A 23151-nucleotide genomic window follows, 5' to 3' on the forward strand; every position below is an offset into this window, starting at 1 on the left:
AGCAGCGAGAATGCCACGTCGGTGTGATGCCATGGGATGCGCGAACGGTCCTCAGAACTTGGCCAAGCGCAGTTGCAGCGGCAAATCCAACGTTACTTATCACTGTGTGCCAACGATCAAACCTCTCCGTTCGAAGTGTTTAAGTGTCATACCTGTGCTACAGCGTGTTGGCAAAGAGCCGAAAAATTGCATAGTGTGCTCGCTGCACTTTCGTCCAGAGGATTACGAGTTCAACGCCGACTTACTGAAGTTGTGTGGAATGCGTTTCAAAGCAATGCTTTCTCGTAGCGCTGTTCCGTCGGTCTTGCCTGCATTCTCCGAAGTGCAAGAACAACTGCAGCTGTAAGGCGGGGCGGTGAGTGCGGCATTTGATTTTCACAAAGGAAAAGCTAAATATGTGCGAATATGTACGGCCATGACATAAAGTTGCCGTCGTAGTAGTACGCAACCATGCCGGCAGCATGAGTCCTCAGCAGCAGGTCACATTCATCAGTGCTTACATGGCTGAAGCCGTGCCCAGCATCGCGAGCCAGTGTGTCATTGTCAGGGTCGTCCATTGCAATGAGCGTCAAAGTTGGCGTCATAAAATAAAGAACCAGCTTATCGCGCACTTTCCCTTCCACTAGCCACCACAGTTCCGCTTTTGCGCTGCTGTCGGCTCTGTCTTGGCTCTGTTTCTGGCCGCGCGTTTGCATTTTGTGCACAAAAGCCGTAGCGTCGTCTGCGGACGCCGTTTTACTCACCGACGGCGCAATGTCACTATGAGACCATGACGTCACCACTCCTTCATTGGAGGGCGGGCAATTTGAACTGCGCTAGAGGTACGCGGACGCTTCAGAACGCATTTTCTTTTTATATAAGTCTCTTCTTTGTATGAAACAAGCGTTTCGAGGTTTCTGGGATGATATTTCAACAGTCCACATTGACTTAATATTAACCTTTAGTGCCCCTTTAACATAAAAGGCAGGCGCTGTCGGTGTTTTGTTTCATGACATTTGTTTGTGGGCTGCCATTCTCAAAATTCCAAAGAATAAGCTTGTAAAGAATGTAAGACTAGGTATAAGCAACTTTAGTGATATTATACGATCATATAGAATATGCAGGGCTCGGGATTAATTTCTCGGCTGCAGACACTGGCGCCGACATCTACGACGACACCGGATTTTCTGCAACACGGGGCCCTTAGTGTTGTCGCATTAACAAGGGCCCTTGGGGCATTAAAGGGACACTAGAAAAAAACACTAAATCAGTTTAGACAGATAAGGTATTCTTTGAAAGCTCTATAATCAGTACTTTTGCTGCTTTGATGATTAGAAGAGAAATTGAAGGTCCAAGTACAGTCCTTATTTTTTTTTGTTTCCTTTCTTTTTCTGTGCTGGTATGTCAAGTGTGATGTCACAAATTTTTAAGCATTTTTCCATCTTAGTGTATCAGGTACATAAGCTGAAGTGATACGTGCCTGTGTGTAGCATCTTCGGCGCATGCTCGCCACTTTTGTGCCCTTTCCAGTACTGGGTATAAAACAAGCATGAATAAACACTTGGGTGTCTTTGTTTGCTGAGAATTGGTCCAGGCTGTTACTCTGTCGACACTACTAACGATGCATGGTGTCAGAAGTCACGACCATAGTGCTCGGGCACAGTAAAGAAGCATGGAATTGTGAAGCCACCGGAACCGCAACACTGCACCGGCGAAATCAGTAAGCAATGGAAGCTTTTCAAACAGAAGTTTGAATTTTTTTTGGTTGCCTCCGAGCCTGACAAGAAGCCTCAACCAGATGCCCCAAAGATTACTTTACTGCTAACCGTGGCAGGCGGCGACACACCGGAAATTTACAACTTTACCTTCGGGGATGATGAGAGCCGGGAAAGTTACGCAACTGTCATCGCCAAGTTCGACACCTACTGTGAAGAATAGCTGAATGAAGCGCACGAGTGCTACCTGTTTAGGCAACGCATCCAAGCTCAATTTGAGCCGGTCGAACAGTTTGTCAGAGAGCTCAGGAAGATGTCTCGTTCCTGCAATTTTGGCACCATGGCAGAGTCGTTCATACGTGTCCAAATAGTCTTTGGTACAAATGATGACAAAGTAAGGCAAAAGCTGCTGCAGGATAAGAAACTGACCTTGGCTAAAGCGGAAGAAGTCCGCAAGGCTGTGGAAATTACTGCTGTGCAAAGCAAAATCTGGTCTTGAGAACAGGGACAGATTGACACTGTCAAACTATGGCTCCATACGAAGCAGCAGCAGTGCGATGAGCAGCCTGCAATGTTCAAGTGCCGCAGGTGTGGACGTGCATACGGTCTGCGAAGCTGCCCTGCATTTGGCAAAGTGTGCAGAAAATTACAAGGTCAGAATCATTTCGTTGTCCGTTGCAAGGTGAATAGAGAAGTTCGGGAAGTGAGGAGCACCGAAGATAGCGAAGCAGAATTTGACATCCTTGATGTATCTGTCAACAGCGTTGGAAGATTTTGTGACCGTGACTGGGTGGTCAGAGTGCAAGTTGCAGACATGGCACAAGACTTCAAAGTTGACATAGGATCGCCAGCCAACCTCATGCCATTCTCTGCCTACAAAAGCTGCAGCCGAGGGTATCCTTGGCTAGAAGCAACTGTATCCTACAATCTCACCATGGAGGAATCATCAAGCATATCGGATTCATGACTACCACGGTCGCCATCGGAAGCAAGACGGCAACGATTAATTTCTTCGTCGTGAAGAAGAACCGACATGCCATACTTAGACTGCGAGCCAGCAAATTGCTTGGACTGTTCTTGCGCACCGTAAACGATATCGGAATAAGCAGCAGCGAGACAGTTGTCCAACAGTTTCGACACCTTTTTTTCTGGGACTGGATGTATCAAGCGACCATACCACATAGTTCTTCGAGAAGGTGCGGTGCCAGTTGTTCAGACAGCCCACAGTGTGCCCCTTTCCTTGAAAAAGCCTCTGCGCGAAGAACTTGCCCGTATGGTCAAAGCCGGCATTATAGCCCAGCAAGACCAGCCGACAGACTGGGTGAGTCCTCTAGTTATTTTCAGAAAAAAGGACAGAGAACCACGATCATGCATGGACCCGAGGAAAATTAATGACAGCCTCAAGCACGAGCACTATGAGATGCCGCGTCGAGAAGCTATCGAATCGGAACTAGCTGGAGCACATTTTTTTACGTGGCTTGATGCCAGCTCGGGGTTTCACCAGATACCGCTGCATGATGAAACGTCAACAGTTTGTACGTTCACGACTCCCTTTGGTCGTTACCGCTTTTTAAGGCTGCCCTTCGGTGTAGCCTCCGCCCCAGAAGTTTTTCAAAAGGCTCTTAGCGAAATATCCGAGACACTGCCAAGAGTGCAAGTGTACATTGATGGCGTCATCGAGTGGGGTGCCACAATAGCCGACAACTCCTATCATTCTCAGACAGCAGGCCCACTAGAACAAAACATAGTACACACTTGAAAGGGTATGGATTCCACAATGATACATTTAAGTTCTCATTTTTCCCACGGACAATAACAGAATGGAATGCAGTACCTGAACCCATCGTTGGTAGTAGTTAAACTGATATGTTTGTCTCAAGACTAACCAATTATATTTCTCTAGTGCCCTAGCTTGAAAAATTAAATATATGTATTGGTGTTTTTCATGTCAGTAATTGTTCGTGGTAAATTTTCTTTTTTTTTAAATATGTTTATAGTGCTATTAATACCTTTGTATATACGAATTGCATACATTGACAGGACTTGCAGGAAAGTGTCTGTACTGCCTTTATTCTTTGTCAGCAGTATTTGAAATTGTTATTAACAGAAACTGTTAACCATGCTTGATACCACTTTCACAGTTGTATTTGTGTGCCGACCCTGCTACAGCCTTATATATAAGGCTAGCAGTATGTATTAAATAAATAAACAAACAAATAAATAAATAAATAAATAAATAATAAGACAAGAGCACGATGAGAGGTTACGAGCGGTACTAGAAGCAGCACAGAAAGCTGGCCTAACGTTTAATGCAGACAAGTGCAGCATTGCCGTGCGCAAGGTTTTTTTTCTTGGCGGTGTTATTGCGGCAGGCGGCATACGCCCAAATCCTACCCTGGTCAGCTGTCTGCTAAGTGTGCCCCCGCCGACTGACAAGCAAGCAGTGCAGCGCATGCTCTGTGTCGTAAACTGTATTTGTCGAAGTTCCTGCCACCAATTGCAGACCAAATGAAACTGCTTCGCGACTTGACAAAGAAAGACCGTACCTTTGAGTGGACGGAAAACCACGCTAAAGAATGGAAAATGATTTGTGACAGTCTGAGCAAAGATCCTGTGCTGGCGATTTTCGATCCTCAAGGGATTACAAAGATAACATCTGATGCTTCGCAAAATGGAATAGGCTCGGCTCTCTGGCAGCTTTATGAGGGTTCTTGGAAGCCCATCGCTTATGCCTCACACGTCTTAACCGAAGGGCAACGTAGATATTCACAGACAGAAAAAGAGGTTATGGCTGTTGTCTTCGGGCGCGAAAAGTTTCACCATTTTGTGTGCTGACGTAACGTTGTCCTCGAGAGAGACCACCTACCCATAATAGCAATCTCGGAGAAGCCAATTGGAGAAATGCCATCCAGACTGCAGTGATTTTTTCTTCGTTTGCTTAAATACCACTACAAACTCCAATTTGTTCCAGGAAAACATTTGGTGGTCACTGACATGCTGTCTCGAGCGTCGGTCGAAAACCCAGAAGAAGACATCGACGATGACATGGAAGTTCACGCGGTAAGTGTTTTGTCATCACTTGTCAGCGAGGAAACTCTGAGGCGGTTGGCAGAAGAAACTAGCAAGGACGACTACTTGAGTCAAGTCATTCATTGCTTGTAAAGCGGTCCCAGTCCCTGGGACACTAAAATCCTTCGAAAGTGAATTGGTTGTCTTGAGTGGTGTGTTCCTTAAGGGATGCAAAGTGGTGATTCCATCAAGCATGTGCCCTGAGCTACTTTGAAGAATTCACGAAGGCCACTTGGGAATAAATAAATGCAAATCTCGAGCGCGTAATTTGCTGTTTTGGCCTGGTCTTGATGCTGACATTGAAGCACAGATCAAGAGGTACGCAGTCTGTCAGAAGTATGCATACCGGCAGCAAAGTGTACCGCTCATGGACCGCCCTGTGCCTGAATATGCATGGTACCGAGTGGGTGTCAACATTTTTCAGTGAGCTAGAAAATCGTACCTGTGTGTTTGTGACACGTTATCCAACTTTCCGGAGGTGGAACTTCTAAGTGACACAACGACGGCCACAGCTGTGAGAAGGCTCAGTGCAGTGTTTGCACGGTATGGTCCGCAGTTTGCGAGTCATCAGTTTGCACTGTTTGCCAAGAAGTACGATTTTAAACACATTACGTCCAGCCCACGGTTTCCTCGCTTGAATGGCCTCGTGGAAAAAGGTGTTCAAATAGTAAAGAGAATTTTAAAGAAGATGTCAGAGATGAACGATAATTTGTGGCTTGGATTGCTCGCTTACAGGAGCAGTCCGCTAGAAGACGGTTACTTCAGGGCAGATGACTTTGGACAACTCTCCCAGACTTCAACGAAGCTCACAGACAGTCCGTAAAGAAACATGGACGGTACCTACCCGCAAGATGCAGTCTTGCACCACTACAAAACAGCCAGGTTGTCAGAGTATGAGGAGACTCGTGGTCACCGAAAGGAAAGATTCTTAACGCAACTACCCAACCAAGGTCATACCAGGTCGCCACCGAAGACTGCAGCGTTTTGCGACGCAACCGACAACATCTCATGGCTACGGCTGAGCCTTTCAGCACTGCGCCTAGTGATGACTACATACCAGACGACAGCCACGAGAACGAGTCCCCTTGCCAAGTCCAACCAAACAATGAAAGCTCTCCCGCCACTACACCACCGACACGAGAGCCAAGAAGATACCAGCGCGAAGAAGGCAACCACAGCGTTTGAGATATGACGACAATTTCGTGAAAGTTCTGTGAGCTCTAAACCTTCTGAACTGCGTACACAAACTTTTATCGGTGATCGGTGCTGTGTATTCTTTTGAGAGGTTTTGTTCTTAGTTAAAACATTCAAGTTGTTTAGTTTTATTCCAAGAAACGAAGATGTATCGGGTAGATAAGCCGAACTGATGTGTGCCTGCGTGTAGCATCTTCGGCACATGCTCGCCACTTGTTTGTGACTTCGTTTGCCGAGAACTGGTCGAGGCTGTTACTCTGTCGACACTACTAACGATACCCTTAGAGTTGCATTGGCTCAATAAAAGTTTCTCAGAACTACTTGTCAAGTTCAATCTTTGGGTCTTTTAGAATGCAATGTATATTCCATCTTTACCAATAAGCTATTAATGAGGTCGTATCATCAAAATCTATAACGTCACAGTGAGCAGGTGTGGAAAATTCTGCCTTTCTTTATTCCACCTTTTCTGGCTGTTGCAGTGAGTGTGGCGTTTCTGGCATAACGGAAGAGTACTTTATTACATACAGGGGAAATCATTTTTCTATTAGTGTCCCTTCAAGAACTGGTTCATGGGCTTGGTGCATGCAGGGCTGTACCTGGATGCGCAGGCAGGCCTGGAGTTCCTGCTCTCACACCCAGGGCTGGACCAGACGCGGCTGCTGGTGTTTGGTCGCTCGCTGGGGGGAGCCGTGGCACTGGACCTAGCCTCACGCCCCGACCAGGCCCAGCACCTGCTGGGTGTCATTGTGGAGAACACATTCTCCTCCATCCCCGATATGGCACGCGTGCTCTTTGGGTGGCGTCTGCTGCGATGGCTGCCCGACTTCTGCTACAAGAACCAGGTGGGTGGAAAAAGGTACCCAGTTCCAGGTGTTACAGCCAAATATTTTACCATTATTCATCTTAAGCATGCACATTGGCATTAGGAAAAAAAATATTGCAGTCGGGTCTGCACAAAATGAATGAAAGTGCAGTTGATCCCAGATATATCAAACTCGAAGTGCATTGGGAAATAGTTTCATATACTGATAATTTAGAATATAAAATAGGCCTGTCTGAAGCTTATCTGGAACATCCGCACGTCCTGGACAGTTTCCTGGGATTGTGAAACGTGGGAATTCACAAATTTGCTTCTCTAAAACTGTGTTGTACTCACAAAAGATTACTTACTTTTTGCATGCGAAAAGTCGCTCGCGCTGTGGAGTCGCAAAGCTAACCCTAAAAGCCAGCATTGCCCAGACACGAGACCATGGTGCATCAGACTGACAGAAGAGCTGTTTGCTCGTTTTTATTCAGAGTAAGGCAGAATTCAATGCAGGGCAGAAGCAAACCAGCCTGTACGGATATGCGCCATGGCCCCCATCAGCACACTTGTACCTCTCATGCTGCGAATTGAGCGGGAACGTGCCAAGCCACATGCCTGTTACAATACAGCGTTTAAACAACCAATCGTCATACCTCAACAACAAGCCAACGAGGCAGACTGTTGTGTTGGATTTTGGTTTTGCAACCAACTTGTTTGAACCAGTCGTCCTTAGCTCTCATCCATGCTAAGTCCGTCCGTCTCTTCTTACGTGCTGTTACGTGCTCCGACGCCTCGCGGTTCCTTTGTTTTCGGCCCTTGCCCTCTGGCCACTGCGTCGGTGACTGCCAACACTACGCAGACGTTAGTTTTGTTGCACCAAAAACGTAGTGCTAAATTTCGTTCTTGGTAGGGTTTGGTTCGCATTTGTTTTGGCCTCTCACAAAACCATAAAGTGCCATTCACAGAAATTCCCTGTGTGCAAGATGAACCCAGTAGTCCATCTTCAATTCAGTATCTCGTGTCGGTGCCACTCACTCGAAAAATTTACTGCAATCTACGCTTCTTTCTTGTGGGATGCGTATTGGACTGGGAGGCCTGTGAAGTTCTTGCAGCAGCCCGGAGATCTCCTCATGCCTGTAATGAACGGCCACAGTATGTGCAAGCCGTCCACGCACAGTGAGCAAAACTGAGACACACACCCTGCTCATTTTTCTGCCCTGGCACGTACTGCCCTTCAGATTCCCTGTTTTATTGTTTTACAGCATCTGCCAAAACAGTGCCATTTCAAATTCGTCAGCATTAAATATTTCAGACGACCCGAGATGTGATTGCGTACACACTTGGAGAAGCACTCTTGCAGGGGTGTGGCACGTTGTTCCATACGGGGTGACCACTTTTAAGTTTTCTACAATTTTATACCAAAGATTGCAGGTTGCAGGCAACCCCAAGCTGGATGGTTGAGAGTGGCAGGCATGCACGAAAATTTGAAACACATATGCCACTAATTAATAAAGACTCACTAATTATATTCTTCGTCAATTACATTACGGCACATATTGAAATTTACAAAGTGTCGCCGGTGAGGTTTGGAGTGTGCTGTTTTTCAAAACATGTATCTTGACATGCAGCATCAAGGCAAGGGATGGCCAGTCAGAAAATTATAGCGACTTAGCAGGGTACAAGGGAGTTTGACAGCATGATGTCATGATGGCAGGGTATGTCATCACAACGGACTCAAAATATCATGTGCCATCATGTCTGGCAAGTTATAAGAAGAATCGCCGTAATGTTTACAGGGCACGAAACATGCACACAGTAGAGTGCTAGTCTCTTTTTTACATCGATGCACATTTTTCACGTGATATTAGCATGTGGGTGGCATTGATATGGCCTGTACAGAATGGATGTTTTACTTTTGCATTGCAGTTTCGGTCCATTGACAAGGTGCCTAAGGTGACGGTGCCCATACTGTTTGTGTGTGGCCTGTCAGATGCCCTGATCCCACCTTCAATGACACAGCGGCTTTACCAGGTAACTGCAGTCGCACTGGCTCCGCCTGTCCCTGCTTGCTTTCAACACGGTACTGCTTTGCGAGGAAACAACTTCAACTTGCTACTCATTAAAATATGTGTGAGACTAGAAACTTCCATTAGGCAACTGCTCAATGAACTGCTGAGTTTGTTGCAATTAAGAGAGAAGGCTCCATTCCACCAGCTTTAGTAAGCGTAATGTCAATTTAGGGTCTCAAAGGTCCTGAAAGATGACCAGGACAGTTGTAACGTACAAAATGCTTTAAGTGCAAAGCTTATAAATTGATAAGTCTGCTAAAAACTGATATTGCAGTTTCGTAACCTGCTTTTGTTATAGGCTATGAAGTGGACAAATGTGTGATTTTACTTCAGAGATTGTGTCAAATTTTTTAACCATTACGAGGGTTTTGCAAAAATCTCTCGCAAATTCATGGTGTAAAGTAGAACCTAATTCATACATTTCGGAAAATAATTTATCATAAATGTATTAACCAAAAATTTATAACGCGAAGCCGCTAAAAAATTTTGCAGACTCAACTGTAGTTCACATCTGCACAAATCGTAGCAGCACCAAACACTGACACGCCTCAAGCTAGTTGGGCACAAGCGGCCCGAGACATGCTTTGTCGTCCTTGCGGCTTTGGCAAGCTTACATTCAGGCACTTCAAATTCGACCTGGATCAGCAGCTCCTTCAGGTGGGGGGTAACTTGGTGGCAAGACACCCGCCGTGGTTGCTCAGTGGCTATGGTGTTGGGCTGCTGAGCACGAGGTCACGGGATCGAATCCCGGCCACGGCGGCCGCATTTCGATGGGGGCGAAATGCGAAAACACCTGTGTGCTTAGATTTAGGTGCACGTTAAAGAACCCCAGGTAGTCAAAATTTCCGGAGTCCTCCACTACGGCGTGCCTCATAATCAGAAAGTGGTTTTGGCACGTAAAACCCCAAATATTATTATTATTATTGGTGGCAAGTTTAGACATGGTAACGTGGCGAGAATTGTTGCGGCACAAGACGCCGACCTGTACAAGACTGGTGAGATTCAAGCAGCCCGAGAGGCACTTTGTCATTTTCCTATTTTGTGGTGTTTCAAGAGTGCGATGGGAAAGGAAATCGAGCTGTTGGGCATGTTTGGTTCATCGCCTATTAAAAGCATGCAGTATGCTTCCAACAGCACTATGTCACGCATGCTGTGAAACAGATAAGTGAAGATTCGAACCTCAATATATCGAACAGCGCGGAGATCGTGAAATAGTTCAATATAGCCAGAATTCGATATATAAAATAATGTAAAAAATGCGTCAAAAACTTGTACAATCTAAGGCAATTGCGAACGGCGCTATCGAACGCGCACTCGAAACAAAGATCCCCGATCGCGCCCCAATTGTGGTGCAGTGAATGCTCATTTGAAGCTTCACACAAGGTATTTATTTCTTTAGCTGAAAGTACTGCAGCGGTGTAGCCTGCTTTTTATTAGCAGCCATGTGCTTAACCGTGGCATCCTTAACATAGTCTAAACGATTCACAAGTGATAGGCCAGTGCCTTCTATTCTGCTGTAGTAGTGGCGAAGAAGGGCCAAAGCAGCTACAGCCTTAGTACAAGTTGGGAGCTGGACATCATCAACGCTTGCAGGATCAACTTCGGCAACGCCTTCAAATTTGTCGCTACTTCCGCTGCGATCTCCACGTCCGTCAATCGAAGCATTTTGAAACACTGTTGATAACACAGTATGAAGTGGCGCCTACCAAGGCGTCTGAGCGTGCCCAGTGAGCACGCGCTGTCACACTTCTTCGTGGATGCAAACCGCCATTCCTCGCGACGCGCGGTAAGCGCACAGCGCAGCACCGAGGAGGAGTCAGGGCTCCAAATGCAATACTTCGTTGATGTCGTCGAACTAGCCAAGCCACCGCTTGTGTGCGCCGCTACGTTCAAATTTATTTATTTATTTATTTATTTATTTATTTATTTATTTATTTATTTATTTCAGAATACTACAGGCCATTGCTTGGCCCAAGCAGGAGTGAATTTACATTGTTACATAACCAAGAGAATAAAATTTATACAATGTTAGCGGCACACATATATCAAAAGAATAAACCAAAAGAATAAAATTGTACAATATTAGCAGCACAAGCAAATGGCGCCCTCGGTGCTTTCGATGTGTGCAGCTATGGTGCACAGCAGTCGGGAACGCCCACCACGCCATAGCCATCTTCGAGGGTATCGCAGGAAAGCTCGCCGCCTGTCAACAGAGTGCATGTGGCCTGGGGAGGGGAGATCGACGAAGCCATTTTACGTCCGACCCCGTTCGAAATCAAAAATGCGAAATGCATGAGATTTTCCAGGCAGGTGATACAGAAAGTGTTTGACCATTGCAATAATTCGATATATCCGGGTTCGATATATTGAGGTTTGACTGTATTTATCGCAGTAAGATTGGTGGCAATAGCTGTGAATGTTCAATATAACGTGCAACGCCCCGCCAGGAGATTTGCTGGTAGCGCGAAAGGAAACTGAGTGTATGCTGGTGTTTTGACGGGACACAGGCGGGTGAGTACAATGAGCAAGCTGCCATGGTGGGCACCTACTGCTGTTGATCACGCATGCCTCACGCCTTTTCTTGTTCACATGGTATGTAGCGGCTGGAAAGGGTGTGATACGATTGCAGTTTGGCGATATACTGAACATTGGCCCTGAAAGATTGCCTAGGAAGTTATTAAACAATAAAATGGAAGGTAGCTGTAGTGTAACTGTAGTTCTCAATATAGAGTCGCATTCCAGTTATTCGACCTCAAATTACTGACCCAACAACCAACGAATTATCCAGCGCTCACTTCCTATGTGTACAAAGTAGAAAGCTAACATAGAAAGGACATTAAAGCTCCTAAACATTGTAGAAATCTAATGCATACCCAATATTTTAGCAAGAAAAATAGGCAAGAGTCTAATATGTGTTGCAACATGGTGGCGGATTTCCTAAAGTCAGCTTTGTCGCAGTACATTTGTGTTATGTGGTAAGCGTACGAATCTCGTGAATGCGGTTTCAGTTTCGTGTCCGATTGCACTGTACAGGCAATTTATGGGCTGATTTTCTTTAAAAAAGAAAAGATGGAGGTGCGCATTAAATGTGGGTAAATATTGTAACCGGACATTGTGAGCTACGGTTATTGCTTGAAAATTTTTCTACGATAGGCTGAAAATAGGTGTCTTCAACAGAAGATGACGTGCGTTCAACGCGTTTGCTGTCCCCAAGTTCCGCCGAAACAGACTTTGCTGCTTAAGGAGTCGCCATAGGTGTTAGGCGCCTGCATGCTGCCTGGTCATGTTCAAATTATCCAGCAAAAGCTAATTTTAGAATGGAAATAATGAAGATTTGGGCCTGCAGAAGTGCATCGGCACCGGCTGAGACCTCGGGTCACGATGGAATTAACCGAAAAATTGAATTAACTGGAGTCGAACAGAAGTGTACTGTACTAATTTTGCTTACTGAGCAAACCTTTTACTGTGATACATCAGTACCTATCGGAGATAGAAGAATAATTATTTTTGCAGAATGAAGTGAATGTTGCAAATGAATGTTTGGGTGACACAGTACAGGGAGCAGATGTTAAAAAATCTTTGTTTTACAGTTTTTTAAAATTTGTCTTATGGGCAACCACTGCATGGTCATGTTCAAAACACTGGAGTCCGGTGCGCTATACAGTCGAAACGTGCTATGCGATATCGCCAGGGAATGCGAAAAATTGCTCTTTCGCAGAAATTTCATTGGCGCAAGATTGAGACCGAAAAGTGAGGGAAATGGCTTGCAAAACAAAATTTATTGCCAAAAGTATGTAAGCTTACTTCACTGAGCCTTATCTTGCAGCAGCTTCACAGCTCTGCCTTCACACTGCAGAAAGTAGTCCATTGTCGTCATGTCCATCAAAAAGCGTTGAAGGTGTCTTAACACATCCGCAAGTTCGTCATCTTCTAGTTCAAGTTCAAGTTTATTCACATTTCCTTGCATACATGATAACAGCATTAGTGATGTTATTACATTCGGTGGTCCCATAGTTATAAAGCTGTCAGGGGAGCCACCTTATACTATGCATATCAAGCATGGATTGCAGCATGCTATAAAAGGGATACGTGAGCAATAAGTATTAACATAAAAGCTAGGGGAAATCCAATAGTACAAAAGTAAGAGCAAACATTCTCTTGATGTTTTGATCCTTGGTGGTCCTCACTTCCATACGCGTTACCTGTGATGGGCTCATCGGTCATCTCCTCGTGCATAACGTTTTCATCCGTGCGAACAAGCTAGGCGGAAGCATCTTGAACAATAAGCCTTTCTCATTATCATTTAGATGTTGGAGAGCGTTTACTGGTCTGGCACTTCTTTGTTGGTCAGCAGCCATGACGATGTCACTGGGTCAATGATTGCTGCCTCCCCAAAAATAACTTTGGCCACTATGTCTTGGCGGGCTTTAAGATGGCTCAACCAGCCAGGCCTTGCCTTAAAATTGTTATGCCTGAGCACGCACGCAAAGTATAGCGCCTTCTGTTGAATTGCTCGGCTGGACAGTGGCACTTCATTGGCACGGTGTTCACAAAACCAACCAAGCACCGCCTTGTCGAAGTCCGGGAATGCCACAGTCATCACCGTTTTGTTCTTTGCGTTTGCATGATGTCCGAGAATGGAAGCCTTGTTTTTCAAAATTGTAGACAGGGCGCTGCACAGAATTTCAAATTCATCAGCGATCTCCATCATCATCCTGCCCTTTTCAACCTGTGCAATAACGGCGACCTTTGTTGTAGCATCAAAAATTTCCGCTTTTTGGTTGCTGGAGGCGGTGTCTTGGCAGGTTGACGACGGTCCCACCACCACACATACACAGCTGACGCACACTAGCACCAACCACACACCGACCACACTGCGCACACGCGATCATGTGCGCAATACACAAAACCCAAAGCCCGATAAAGTGTAATTGGCGCCTTTACGTGTGTACATGGATTTGGCCAATCAGCGATTATGGATCAGCAAGGCACGCAAGTAGTTCCACTCCGTATTAGCCCACGCGGTGATGGCACACAGGATGTAAACATGCCTGCTGCGAGGTTGCCTCCACCTTATTATGCTTTCTTTTTCTTTTTTTCTTTTTTTTATTATATTTTGGGTCAGGACACTACGCAGTACTCACCAGTTTGAAAGGTTAAACCACGCTGTCATCATCGCTGTCACCTGTTACCAAGTCCAACTGCTCCACTGCTGCTTTCTTTTTTTTTGTAAAGAAAAATGTTGGCTGCCATGCAAGCGTGCTGTGGTGGTAGCTTACGCAATTTAAAGGCACAATCAATGCATTTGAGCAGTTTTAGGACACTGTTAGCCTTATGTGAGTACTAGATACTAGATACACTGCCTTTTCAGATAATGCTGGTGATATAAGCTTGCTGTCAAGAAAAAGGTTTGTTGTTGCAAGGTATGGGCATGGGCATTAATGGGCATATGAGCATCACATGGACATTTGCTGGGGATTTGAAAATATTTCCTTGCCTCGGGATTTCGTTGCGGCTAGTTTCAACTGTAAGATCGGATGTAAGATCGGATATAATAAACCAGTCATAAAGGTTATTCTATTATTGCGTGTATAATGCTTTCTAGTATTGATCCATGTGCAATTTGTATTTTTTTTTTCCATGGTCCCTTGCCTTTTCTGTCCATTGTTTTAAAAACAAAGGGGAATTTTAAAAAACTTGTCTAATGAAGTAGTGTGCCTACAGAAAATGTAATTGCATTTTTAGATTTGAGAACTGAAACCAAACAAGCATGCCAACTTTTAGCAGATTTGATTCAAGAATGAAGAAAGATGGCTTCAAAAGTTGCCATGAATCGCTCCTTGGTCACTAGCTGCGACTGGCGACCGACCGCCGCCAGTGGCTGTTGCGAGTGCATTGCAGCGTTGCCGCCGAAGGTTCCCGAGACACTTGAGTATGTGTGGTTTTTATTTTGCAGAGCTGCTCTAGTCCAATGAAGCGGCTGGTGACGTTTGAGTCTGGCACGCACAACGAGACGTGGGAGTGCCGTGGTTACTACCAGAGCCTCTCGCTCTTCATCAATGATGTGAGTGGCCTGTGCATCAGTTGTGTTAAGCGTCGCTTCAGCTGGCAGAGCGCCACAGGTTATCGGGAATTTTGGAAGCATGAGAACAGTTGGTATTGGTGACTCATTGCAGTTTTGCAAACGCCTCGATTATCAGGCCACCTCCACTTCCCTGGTGCAGTCAAACCTGCTCATAAATGACAAGGGTTAAAAATATTTCATTGTTACAACTGGGTCACTTGAAAGAAAATTGCAGGAAATCACGCGAAATAAAGAAAAAAAGACCCAATGCGTCGTCACTTCTGCAATACATTTTAATAAATTATCTTCCGCATTTTTTCATTGAGCGCTGTCTCAGCTTTTCCAAACCCGTGCGCTGCGGTGTTAAGTTTGTTTGATTCAGCAGAGGTGCGCGGCACCACAAATGAAAACGTGATGGTAGAGCCAGTTACGGTGTGCCAGGCTGCACCCACTCGCTGCAGGGTTCAGTGGTGCACTGCAGCCCGGCGGCACCTTGCCTTGCACCCCCGTTCAGTCGAGCACGAGGGTGCACCGCTGCATGTAGAGGGAATCTGGGTGCAAAGAAATTTGGCTGAATCGAATAAACCTTTTCTGCACCTTGTCGTCTGCTAGCCTACTGTTTTGGCTGTCGTGAAGGATACGTGGAAATCTAAGAGTCTCCAAATTTCGTAATATTAGTTCGTAGTACTGACGCGATGTTAACGGGACAGGGGAACTGAACAACGATCATTATTCTGAATAGTTCCGTATTCTGAAGTTCATAGTACTGAAATATTCTTACATTGGTGGGGGGGAGGGACACACCATAAGAAGTCGGCAGAAGATTTCTGAATAGTTCTTTAATCTGATAAGTTTGTTAATGTGGTGTTTGTAGTAATGACGTTTCACTGTCGTGCATTATCATACCATAATCTTCTATAGAGCAAGATGCATGTAGATCTGTACTGTAAGAAACATTACCATATGGTACAGTCGAATCTCGATAATTCGAACTCGAAGGGGCCGGAAAATTTTTTCCTATTAAATGAAGTTAGATTTAAAGGAACCTAATTTAATGGAGGACTTACCTGCAGTGGCACGTATGCACTGAGCTAACACATGAGTGGGAAGTTCCACAAGATTTATTCACACGTATTTACAAATTACAGTCAGTCATTAGGCGTATCGGTGCTCGTACTGCGATATGAGGCGGCGGGTGCACGCGTGCATAATAAAAGGAAACGTGTCCAGTGACAATTGCCCCTTCGAACTTTTTGTATGCTTCACCGCTAAGGACTACTGTATTGGGGCGAAGTTGACTTTCGGGAACATGCATTATGCAATTCGCCATGCTTTCCATGCTCTGAAGACATTGGCCAGGATTACACAGGCGGAACAGCGCCATTGCTAACAGTGGCTTACTGTTCAGTGAAAGACATGGCACCGAACAGCAAACAGCTTGACGGCAAACGTCGAAGTAGCTAGGCCAAGCGTTGCCGTGGTGTGGTTGCGGCTGCCAGTGGATCTGCTTGCGAGAGCGCCGACTCGAGGCGGTGCGATAATCAAAATGGCAATGGTGGTGGCTTCGATTTGTGCCGTTTTGGACCTGCGGTCGTGGCAAAAAGTCCCCAAAAGTCGGACGGCGACAGGTGTACCACAGGTGTACCAGTGTTATCTTTTTAGTGTTTTTATGAAAAGTGATGCGTGATAATTTGGTTCATGAAGCTTAATTAAATAACAGACAACACTTGACATTTCATAACACCTATTTAGTCTTTGCAAAAAGGAAAGAAAGAAAGTAGGCTTGTGCAAATATTCTAGTGCTTCGAATATTTGAACAAACATTACACTATTTGAATTCGCTTTGACGCAAATTTAATATTTCCGTTATTTGCAAGTATTCGAGGTGAATAACTATCTAAACTGTGTGCAACCAGAGGTTTTAGTTTCATTAGGCAAGTCGCAGTGCCATTGACACCAGGTCTACATCACGACTGCATGTGGACCCATGACAACCTGAGCCACATACAGAGCATTGCTGTAGCCATCTTGCGTGCGCACGTTCGTCAAGGTAGTGAAGGCTCCTATTTCATTGTTTGGCTGCAGTGTTGGTGCAATACACTGATTGCACTCCACGCTTGAACTTCAGTGTGCATCAGTTGCTTCTATCAGTCAGGTGACATGGCTAGTGTATCCATGGGTGCCAATCTGAAATGGAACTTTTTTGTAAAGGTCCTGCCACGCTTGTCAGCAGTCTCTCAAATGCCATGCTATTCTGAATGTGCCAACTGGAATTACGACGCCTCTTGCGCCGCATTTAAGGAGGCGCACGGATGTCTTTGTGGCATATTGAAAGAAACATTGCGCACGGAAAAACATGAAGTGTACTGCTGTCGCTATGCCTGACGTGCAACAGTGTTCAGTAGCTGACTGTCAGGGTTGCCAGATGGCCCCAACAAAGAATAGCCAGATTACCTCAAGACGTAGCCAAAAAATATCCAGACCCAAATTTTTCATTTGCAAAAAGTAGCCAAAATCACAGCCAAAATGTTTGATGAGGTTCTGCAGGTGTCTTTTAGGTGGTGTCCAAATCCCACGGCGTATTTTCGGCTCCAAAATTACTTTCGGCGCATGCAACCAGCGTAACACTGGCCTCAAGATCTTCGTAAAGAATGCTAGTGAGAGCTGCCACTCAGACGTGAATTTGGACACCACTTATTGTTACAGTGAGCTGAAAGGTTGCTTTTCTGGTTTACTCATGTCGTTATCGGTATTTACTGAGCCGCTTTCTGAGCTAACTTTAGTTCATGCCTTGGTTTACCCAAGGCATCTTTCTATAAGGGTTGGGTAAAATATTGCCAGTTTGAACCTCGAGGATCAGCTTCGGCTGGTCATGATCGAGTGCCCAAGAGACGGCCTGAGCTCAAGGCATTTTGGAATAGGGAGTTCTTCCCAAAGCTTGATTCTTCAAACTTGTTATTTTTCTCCCGCTGTCTCTTTCTCTCTGTTTTGTATTGTTTACTTGAAAGCAGCTCGACACTGAGTTATGAAATGCTACCATTTGGAGGCACACTGGACTTGGGAGAAAATTTGAAACCTCGCATTTTCCTCGTGCGATGAAGCGGCAGTTGTGACTACAATTCGCGTTTGAGTAGGAACAAACAGAACAATCTGCTGGCCCATAACAAAAGAGCTGAATTTGATTTAATTTATTGATTTCTATTTACACATACACACACGTACAGATGAGTGGTTAATGGAGGTGTATGAGGGGAAAAAGTCGCACAGACACGACTTGAGGTAACGTCACCCCCTTAGGTACAATATGTCTGCATAGGGTGACACATCAAGGGCTATATAAATTATATTTATATAGTGGTCATAAAACATTGCAGTTATACAGTATATGAAAAGTAATGAAATATTTCCACAAGTAATAACAATACAAAACACACTGCGGATTGAAATAATTAAATGATATACGCTTGGTAACATAGAAAAAAAGAAAGAACATAACAAACACGCTCTAAAAAGGTGAAAGCAATAGAGTTTTAAATTCTGACAATTTAAATTCTGAATTAAAATTCATAGTTTCAGTTGTGACCTGGAGTACGGTGCTGGCACTAATCCAGGGGGTATCAGTATTGAAAAAAGTTGAACTGCACAATATTTAAACAGGGATTCGATGGCAAGATTCGTGCAATATGAAAATGTGTACCTAAGTTTCTGTGAATAAAGGCACGAATGCATCATGAATGCGTATAATGCGAAATGTATAATTCGACTAGGAAACGCAAAAAATCGATTTTATGGGTTGCACATGGCTGTCATGAAGTACAATATGAACCCCTTTGTCTAACAAATTCAAGCACTATACATAAGACTAGGAAGTCAGTAGAACACTATACATAACTTTACAAACTGACAAAAACTCTTTGCGCAACCACCTCTGCAATGTGCTCAAAATTAATAAAATATAGACATGTTAACAATGCCACAAGCACCTATTATCTATATCGAACGCAGTTCATTTTTCTCATGACAGCTGAAAATGTGCAGGAGCAAATACAACGTAATGATTAGTAAGACGAACAAAGAGGAATTACAATGATCATAAAGTGTGTGCACATAAAAAGTAAGCTAAATCGCAATTATTCGTACGCATATAGTTTAAAGGGAAAAACAATTGTCGCAGGGGTGCGGTATGAAAACGGACGAGTTATCACCCTGACGTTGGCAAGGCAATCATTCACCGACCTTTGGTGAGCAATTGCCTTGCCATCTTCACTGGGGATGAACATCGTTTTTCATACATTTACAGAGCTTATCATTGTAATACAGTCGAACCCACTAATAACAACATTCAAGAGCCACAAAAATTCCATTGTTATAACTGATAATTGTCGTAACTGGGTTGCATGAAAAAAATATTGAAATGGCGGGGTGGCATAGCTGTTCTGAGATAACTATAATGGCAGGGAGGCCAGTTCTCCTCCCCGTCACCTTCCTCCATCCGGCTTCTGATTATGTAGACTCGTTTAACTGTTTAACTCTGCTTCCTGCGTGCTCCGATCGCATGCTGTTAACAAGCCACGGCCGTCAGCGTTCAAGAATGGCACTGCTATAACTGCAAAGAAAGGTCACGGGCGGCAAGTGACAGACAAGCTCTGCCAGGGCATCGCTTTGGTGGCCCATTGTTTATTTATTTATTGATAGTACTCCAATCGCAATACCGGAATTATCGCAGGAGAAAGAACTAAGCAGTTTCACAAAACAGGCATAACATACGCAAGAAGAAATAAGGGTGCAGGTTGAAGCTCTGCAGCCAGCATTAAGAATACAACATTTGAACAAGATGTCAAACAGTAGAAATAAAATATACAATAGAATAATAAGATAACAAAGTGCAGTAACACATGCCAGGTAATATGTTGTGCGAACAATGTCAGTTGTGGTTGCAACACTTCATTGGCAGTCAGATTATTCCCATCGGTTATAATTAGTACTTGGTCACGACCTCCTATCTGAATACAACAATAAAACCTCGGCCCTCAGCCCCCGCAGCTGTGAAGCAACTGACCATGGCGGCAGTCAGACCTGCGACGCAGCAGAGGGTGCTAAGAATCCTTGGTTCCGAACAGGCCGCCATTGGACTCTCAACCTGGCAACGTTTAATGCTAGAACGTTATCTAGTGAGGCAAGTCTAGCAGTGCTATTGGAGGAATTAGAGGGCAGTAAATGAGATATAATAGGGCTCAGTGAAGTTAGGAGGACAAAAGAAGCATATACAGTGCTAAAAAGCGGGCACGTACTGTGCTCCCGGGGCTTAGCGGAGAGACGAGAACTACGAGTCGGATTCCTGATTAATAAGAATATAGTTGGTAACATACAGGAATTCTGTAGCATTAACGAGAGGGTGGCAGGTCTTGTTGTGAAACTTAATAAGAGGTACAAGATGAAGGTCGTAGAGGTCTACGCCCCTACATCTAGTCATGATGACCAGGAAGCCGAAAGCTTCTATGAAGACATGGAATCGGCAATGGCTAAAATCAAAACAAAATACCCTATACTGATGGGCGACTTCAATGCCAGGGCAGGCAAGAAGCAGGCTGGAGACAAGGCAGTGGGGGAATATAACATGGGCTGTAGGAATAGCAGGGGAGAGTTATTAGTAGAGTTTGCAGAACAGAATAATATGCAGATAATGAATACCTTGTTCCGCAAGCGGGATAGCTGAAAGTGGACGTGGAGGAGCCCGAATGGCGAGACTAGAAAGGAAATAGACCTTATACTCTGCGCTAACCCTGGCATCATACAAGATGTGGACGTGCTCGGCAAGGTGCGCTACTGTGACGATAGGATGGTATGAACTCGAATTAGCCTAGACTTAGGCAGGGAACGGAAGAAACTGATACATAAGAAGCCAACCAATGAGTTAGCGGTAAGAGGGAAACTAGAGGAATTCACGATCAAGCTACAGAACAGGTATTCGGCTTTAACACAGGAAGAGGACCTTAGTGCTGAAGCAATGAACGACAATCTTTGGGCATCATTATGAGCATCAATAGAAGTCGGTGGTAACTCTGTTAGACAGGATGCCATTAAGCTATCGCAGGAGACGCAAGATCTGATCAAGAAACGCCAATGTATGAAAGCCTCTAACCCTGCAGCTAGAATAGAACTGGCAGAACTTTCCAAGTTAAACAACAGTCGCAAGACAGCTGACGTAAGGAAGTATAATGTGGATAGAATTGAACATGCTCTCAGGAACGGAGGAAGCCTAAAAGCAGTAAAGAAGAAACTAGGAATGGGCAAGAGTCAGATGTATGCGTTAAGAGACAAAGCCGGCAATATCATTGCTAATATGGATGAAATAGTTCAAGTGGCTGAGGAGTTCTATAGAGATTTATACAGTACCAGTGGCACCCACGGTGATAATCCAAGAAGGAATAGTCTAGAAGAATTGGACATCCCACAAGTAACGCCGGAAGAAGTAAAGAAAGCCTTGGGAGATATACAAAGGGGGAAGGCAGCTGGGGAGGATCAGGTAACAGCAGCTTTGTTGAAGGATGGTGGGCAGATTGTTCTAGAAGAAACTGGCCACCCTGTATACGCAATGCCTCATGACCTCGAGCGTACCGGAATCTTGGAAGAACGCTAACATTATCCTAATCCATAAGAAAGGGAATGCCAAAGACTTGAAAAATTATAGACCGATCAGCTTACTGTCCGTTGCCTACAAACTATTTACTAAGGTAATCGCAAAAAGAATCAGGAACACATTAGACTTCTGTCAAGCAAAGAACCAGGCAGGATTCTGTAAAGGCTACTCAACAATAGATCATATTCACACTATCAGTCAGGTGATAGAGAAATGTGCGGAATATAACCAACCCTTATATATAGCTTTCATTGATTATGAGAAAGAGTTTGATTCTGTCGAAACCTCAGCAGTCATGGAGGCATTACGGAATCGGGGTGTAGACGAGCCGTATGTAAAAATACTGAAAGATATCTATAGCGGCTCCACAGCCACCGTAGTCCTCCATAAAGAAAGCAACAAAATCCCAATAAAGAAAGGCGTCAGGCAGGGAGATACGATCTCTCCAATGCCATTCACAGCGTGTTTACAGGAGGTATTCAGAGACCTGGATTGGGAAGAATTGGGGATAAACGTTAATGGAGAATACCTTAGTAACTTGCGATTCGCTGATGATATTGCCTTGCTTAGTAACTGAGGGGACCAATTGCAATGCATGCTAACTGACCTGGAGAGGCAAAGCAGAAGAGTGGGTCTAAAAATTAATCTGCAGAAAAACTAAAGTGATGTTTAACAGTCTCGGAAGAGAACAGCAATTTACAATAGGCAGCAAGGCGCTGGAAGTCGCAAGGGAATGCATCTACTTAGGGCAGGTATTGACGGCGGATCCGGATCATGAGAAAGAAATAATGAGAAGAATAAGAATGGCCTGGGGTGCGTTTGGTAGGCATTCTCAGATCATGAACAGCAGGTTGCCATTATCCCTCAAGAGAAAAGTGTATAATAGCTGTGTCTTACCAGTACTCACCTACGGGGCAGAAACCTGGAGGCTTACGAAAAGGGTTTTACTCAAATTGAGGACGACGCAACGAGCTATGGAAAGAAGAATGATAGGTGTAACGTTAAGGGATAAGAAAAGAGCAGATTGGGTAAGGGAACAAACGCGAGTTAATGACACCTTAGTTGAAATCAAGAAAAAGAAATGGGCATGGTCAGGACATGTAATGAAGAGTTACGGACTGGATCCCAAGGGAAGGGAAGCGTAGCAGGGGGCGACAGAAAGTTAGGTGGGCGGATGAGATTAAGAAGTTTGCAGGGACGGAATGGCCACAATTAGTACATGACCGGGGTTGTTGGAGAAGTATGGAAGAGGCCTTTGCCCTGCAGTGGGCGTAACCAGGCTGCTGCTGCTGCTGCTGCTGCTGCTGCTGCTGCTGCTGCTGCTGCTGCTGCTGCTGCTGCTGCTGCTGCTGCTGCTGCTGCTGCTGCCGCTGCCGCCGCCGCCGCCGCCGCCGCCGCCGCCGAAGCGATTTTGACGATTTTGTACAAATGTACTCATTTGCTAGGGTAGGTCCTTCTGATCATTAATTGATGCATCTAAGTGCTCCGCGTGAAGTGCGTAATTTAATAAAAGGCTTTAAAAATGTACATCGCTGCAGATTGCAGCGCACTGCTCCGAGGAATTTTCAGCCGACCTTACCCATATGGCGTAAATCAGCCAATTGACGTCAGTAGGG

The 23151-nt window shown here is 44.9% G+C and overlaps 1 protein-coding gene across 3 annotated transcripts in view; it reads left to right on the plus strand.

The window, feature by feature from the left end:
- Positions 1-23151, plus strand: part of Bem46 (abhydrolase domain containing 13-like protein Bem46) — a 66878-nt gene that overhangs the window by 28354 nt on the left and 15373 nt on the right. For all 3 annotated transcript variants that reach the window (XM_065438027.1, XM_065438025.1, XM_065438024.1), the window contains exons 4-6: positions 6546-6799; positions 8689-8793; positions 14788-14895. In XM_065438027.1, coding sequence (XP_065294099.1) covers positions 6546-6799; positions 8689-8793; positions 14788-14895 — 467 coding nt within the window. The remainder of the gene's footprint in view (positions 1-6545; positions 6800-8688; positions 8794-14787; positions 14896-23151) is intronic.

This window comes from Dermacentor albipictus, chromosome 5, assembly GCF_038994185.2.
Source record: "Dermacentor albipictus isolate Rhodes 1998 colony chromosome 5, USDA_Dalb.pri_finalv2, whole genome shotgun sequence".
In the NCBI taxonomy this organism is placed as follows: Eukaryota; Metazoa; Arthropoda; class Arachnida; order Ixodida; family Ixodidae; genus Dermacentor; species Dermacentor albipictus.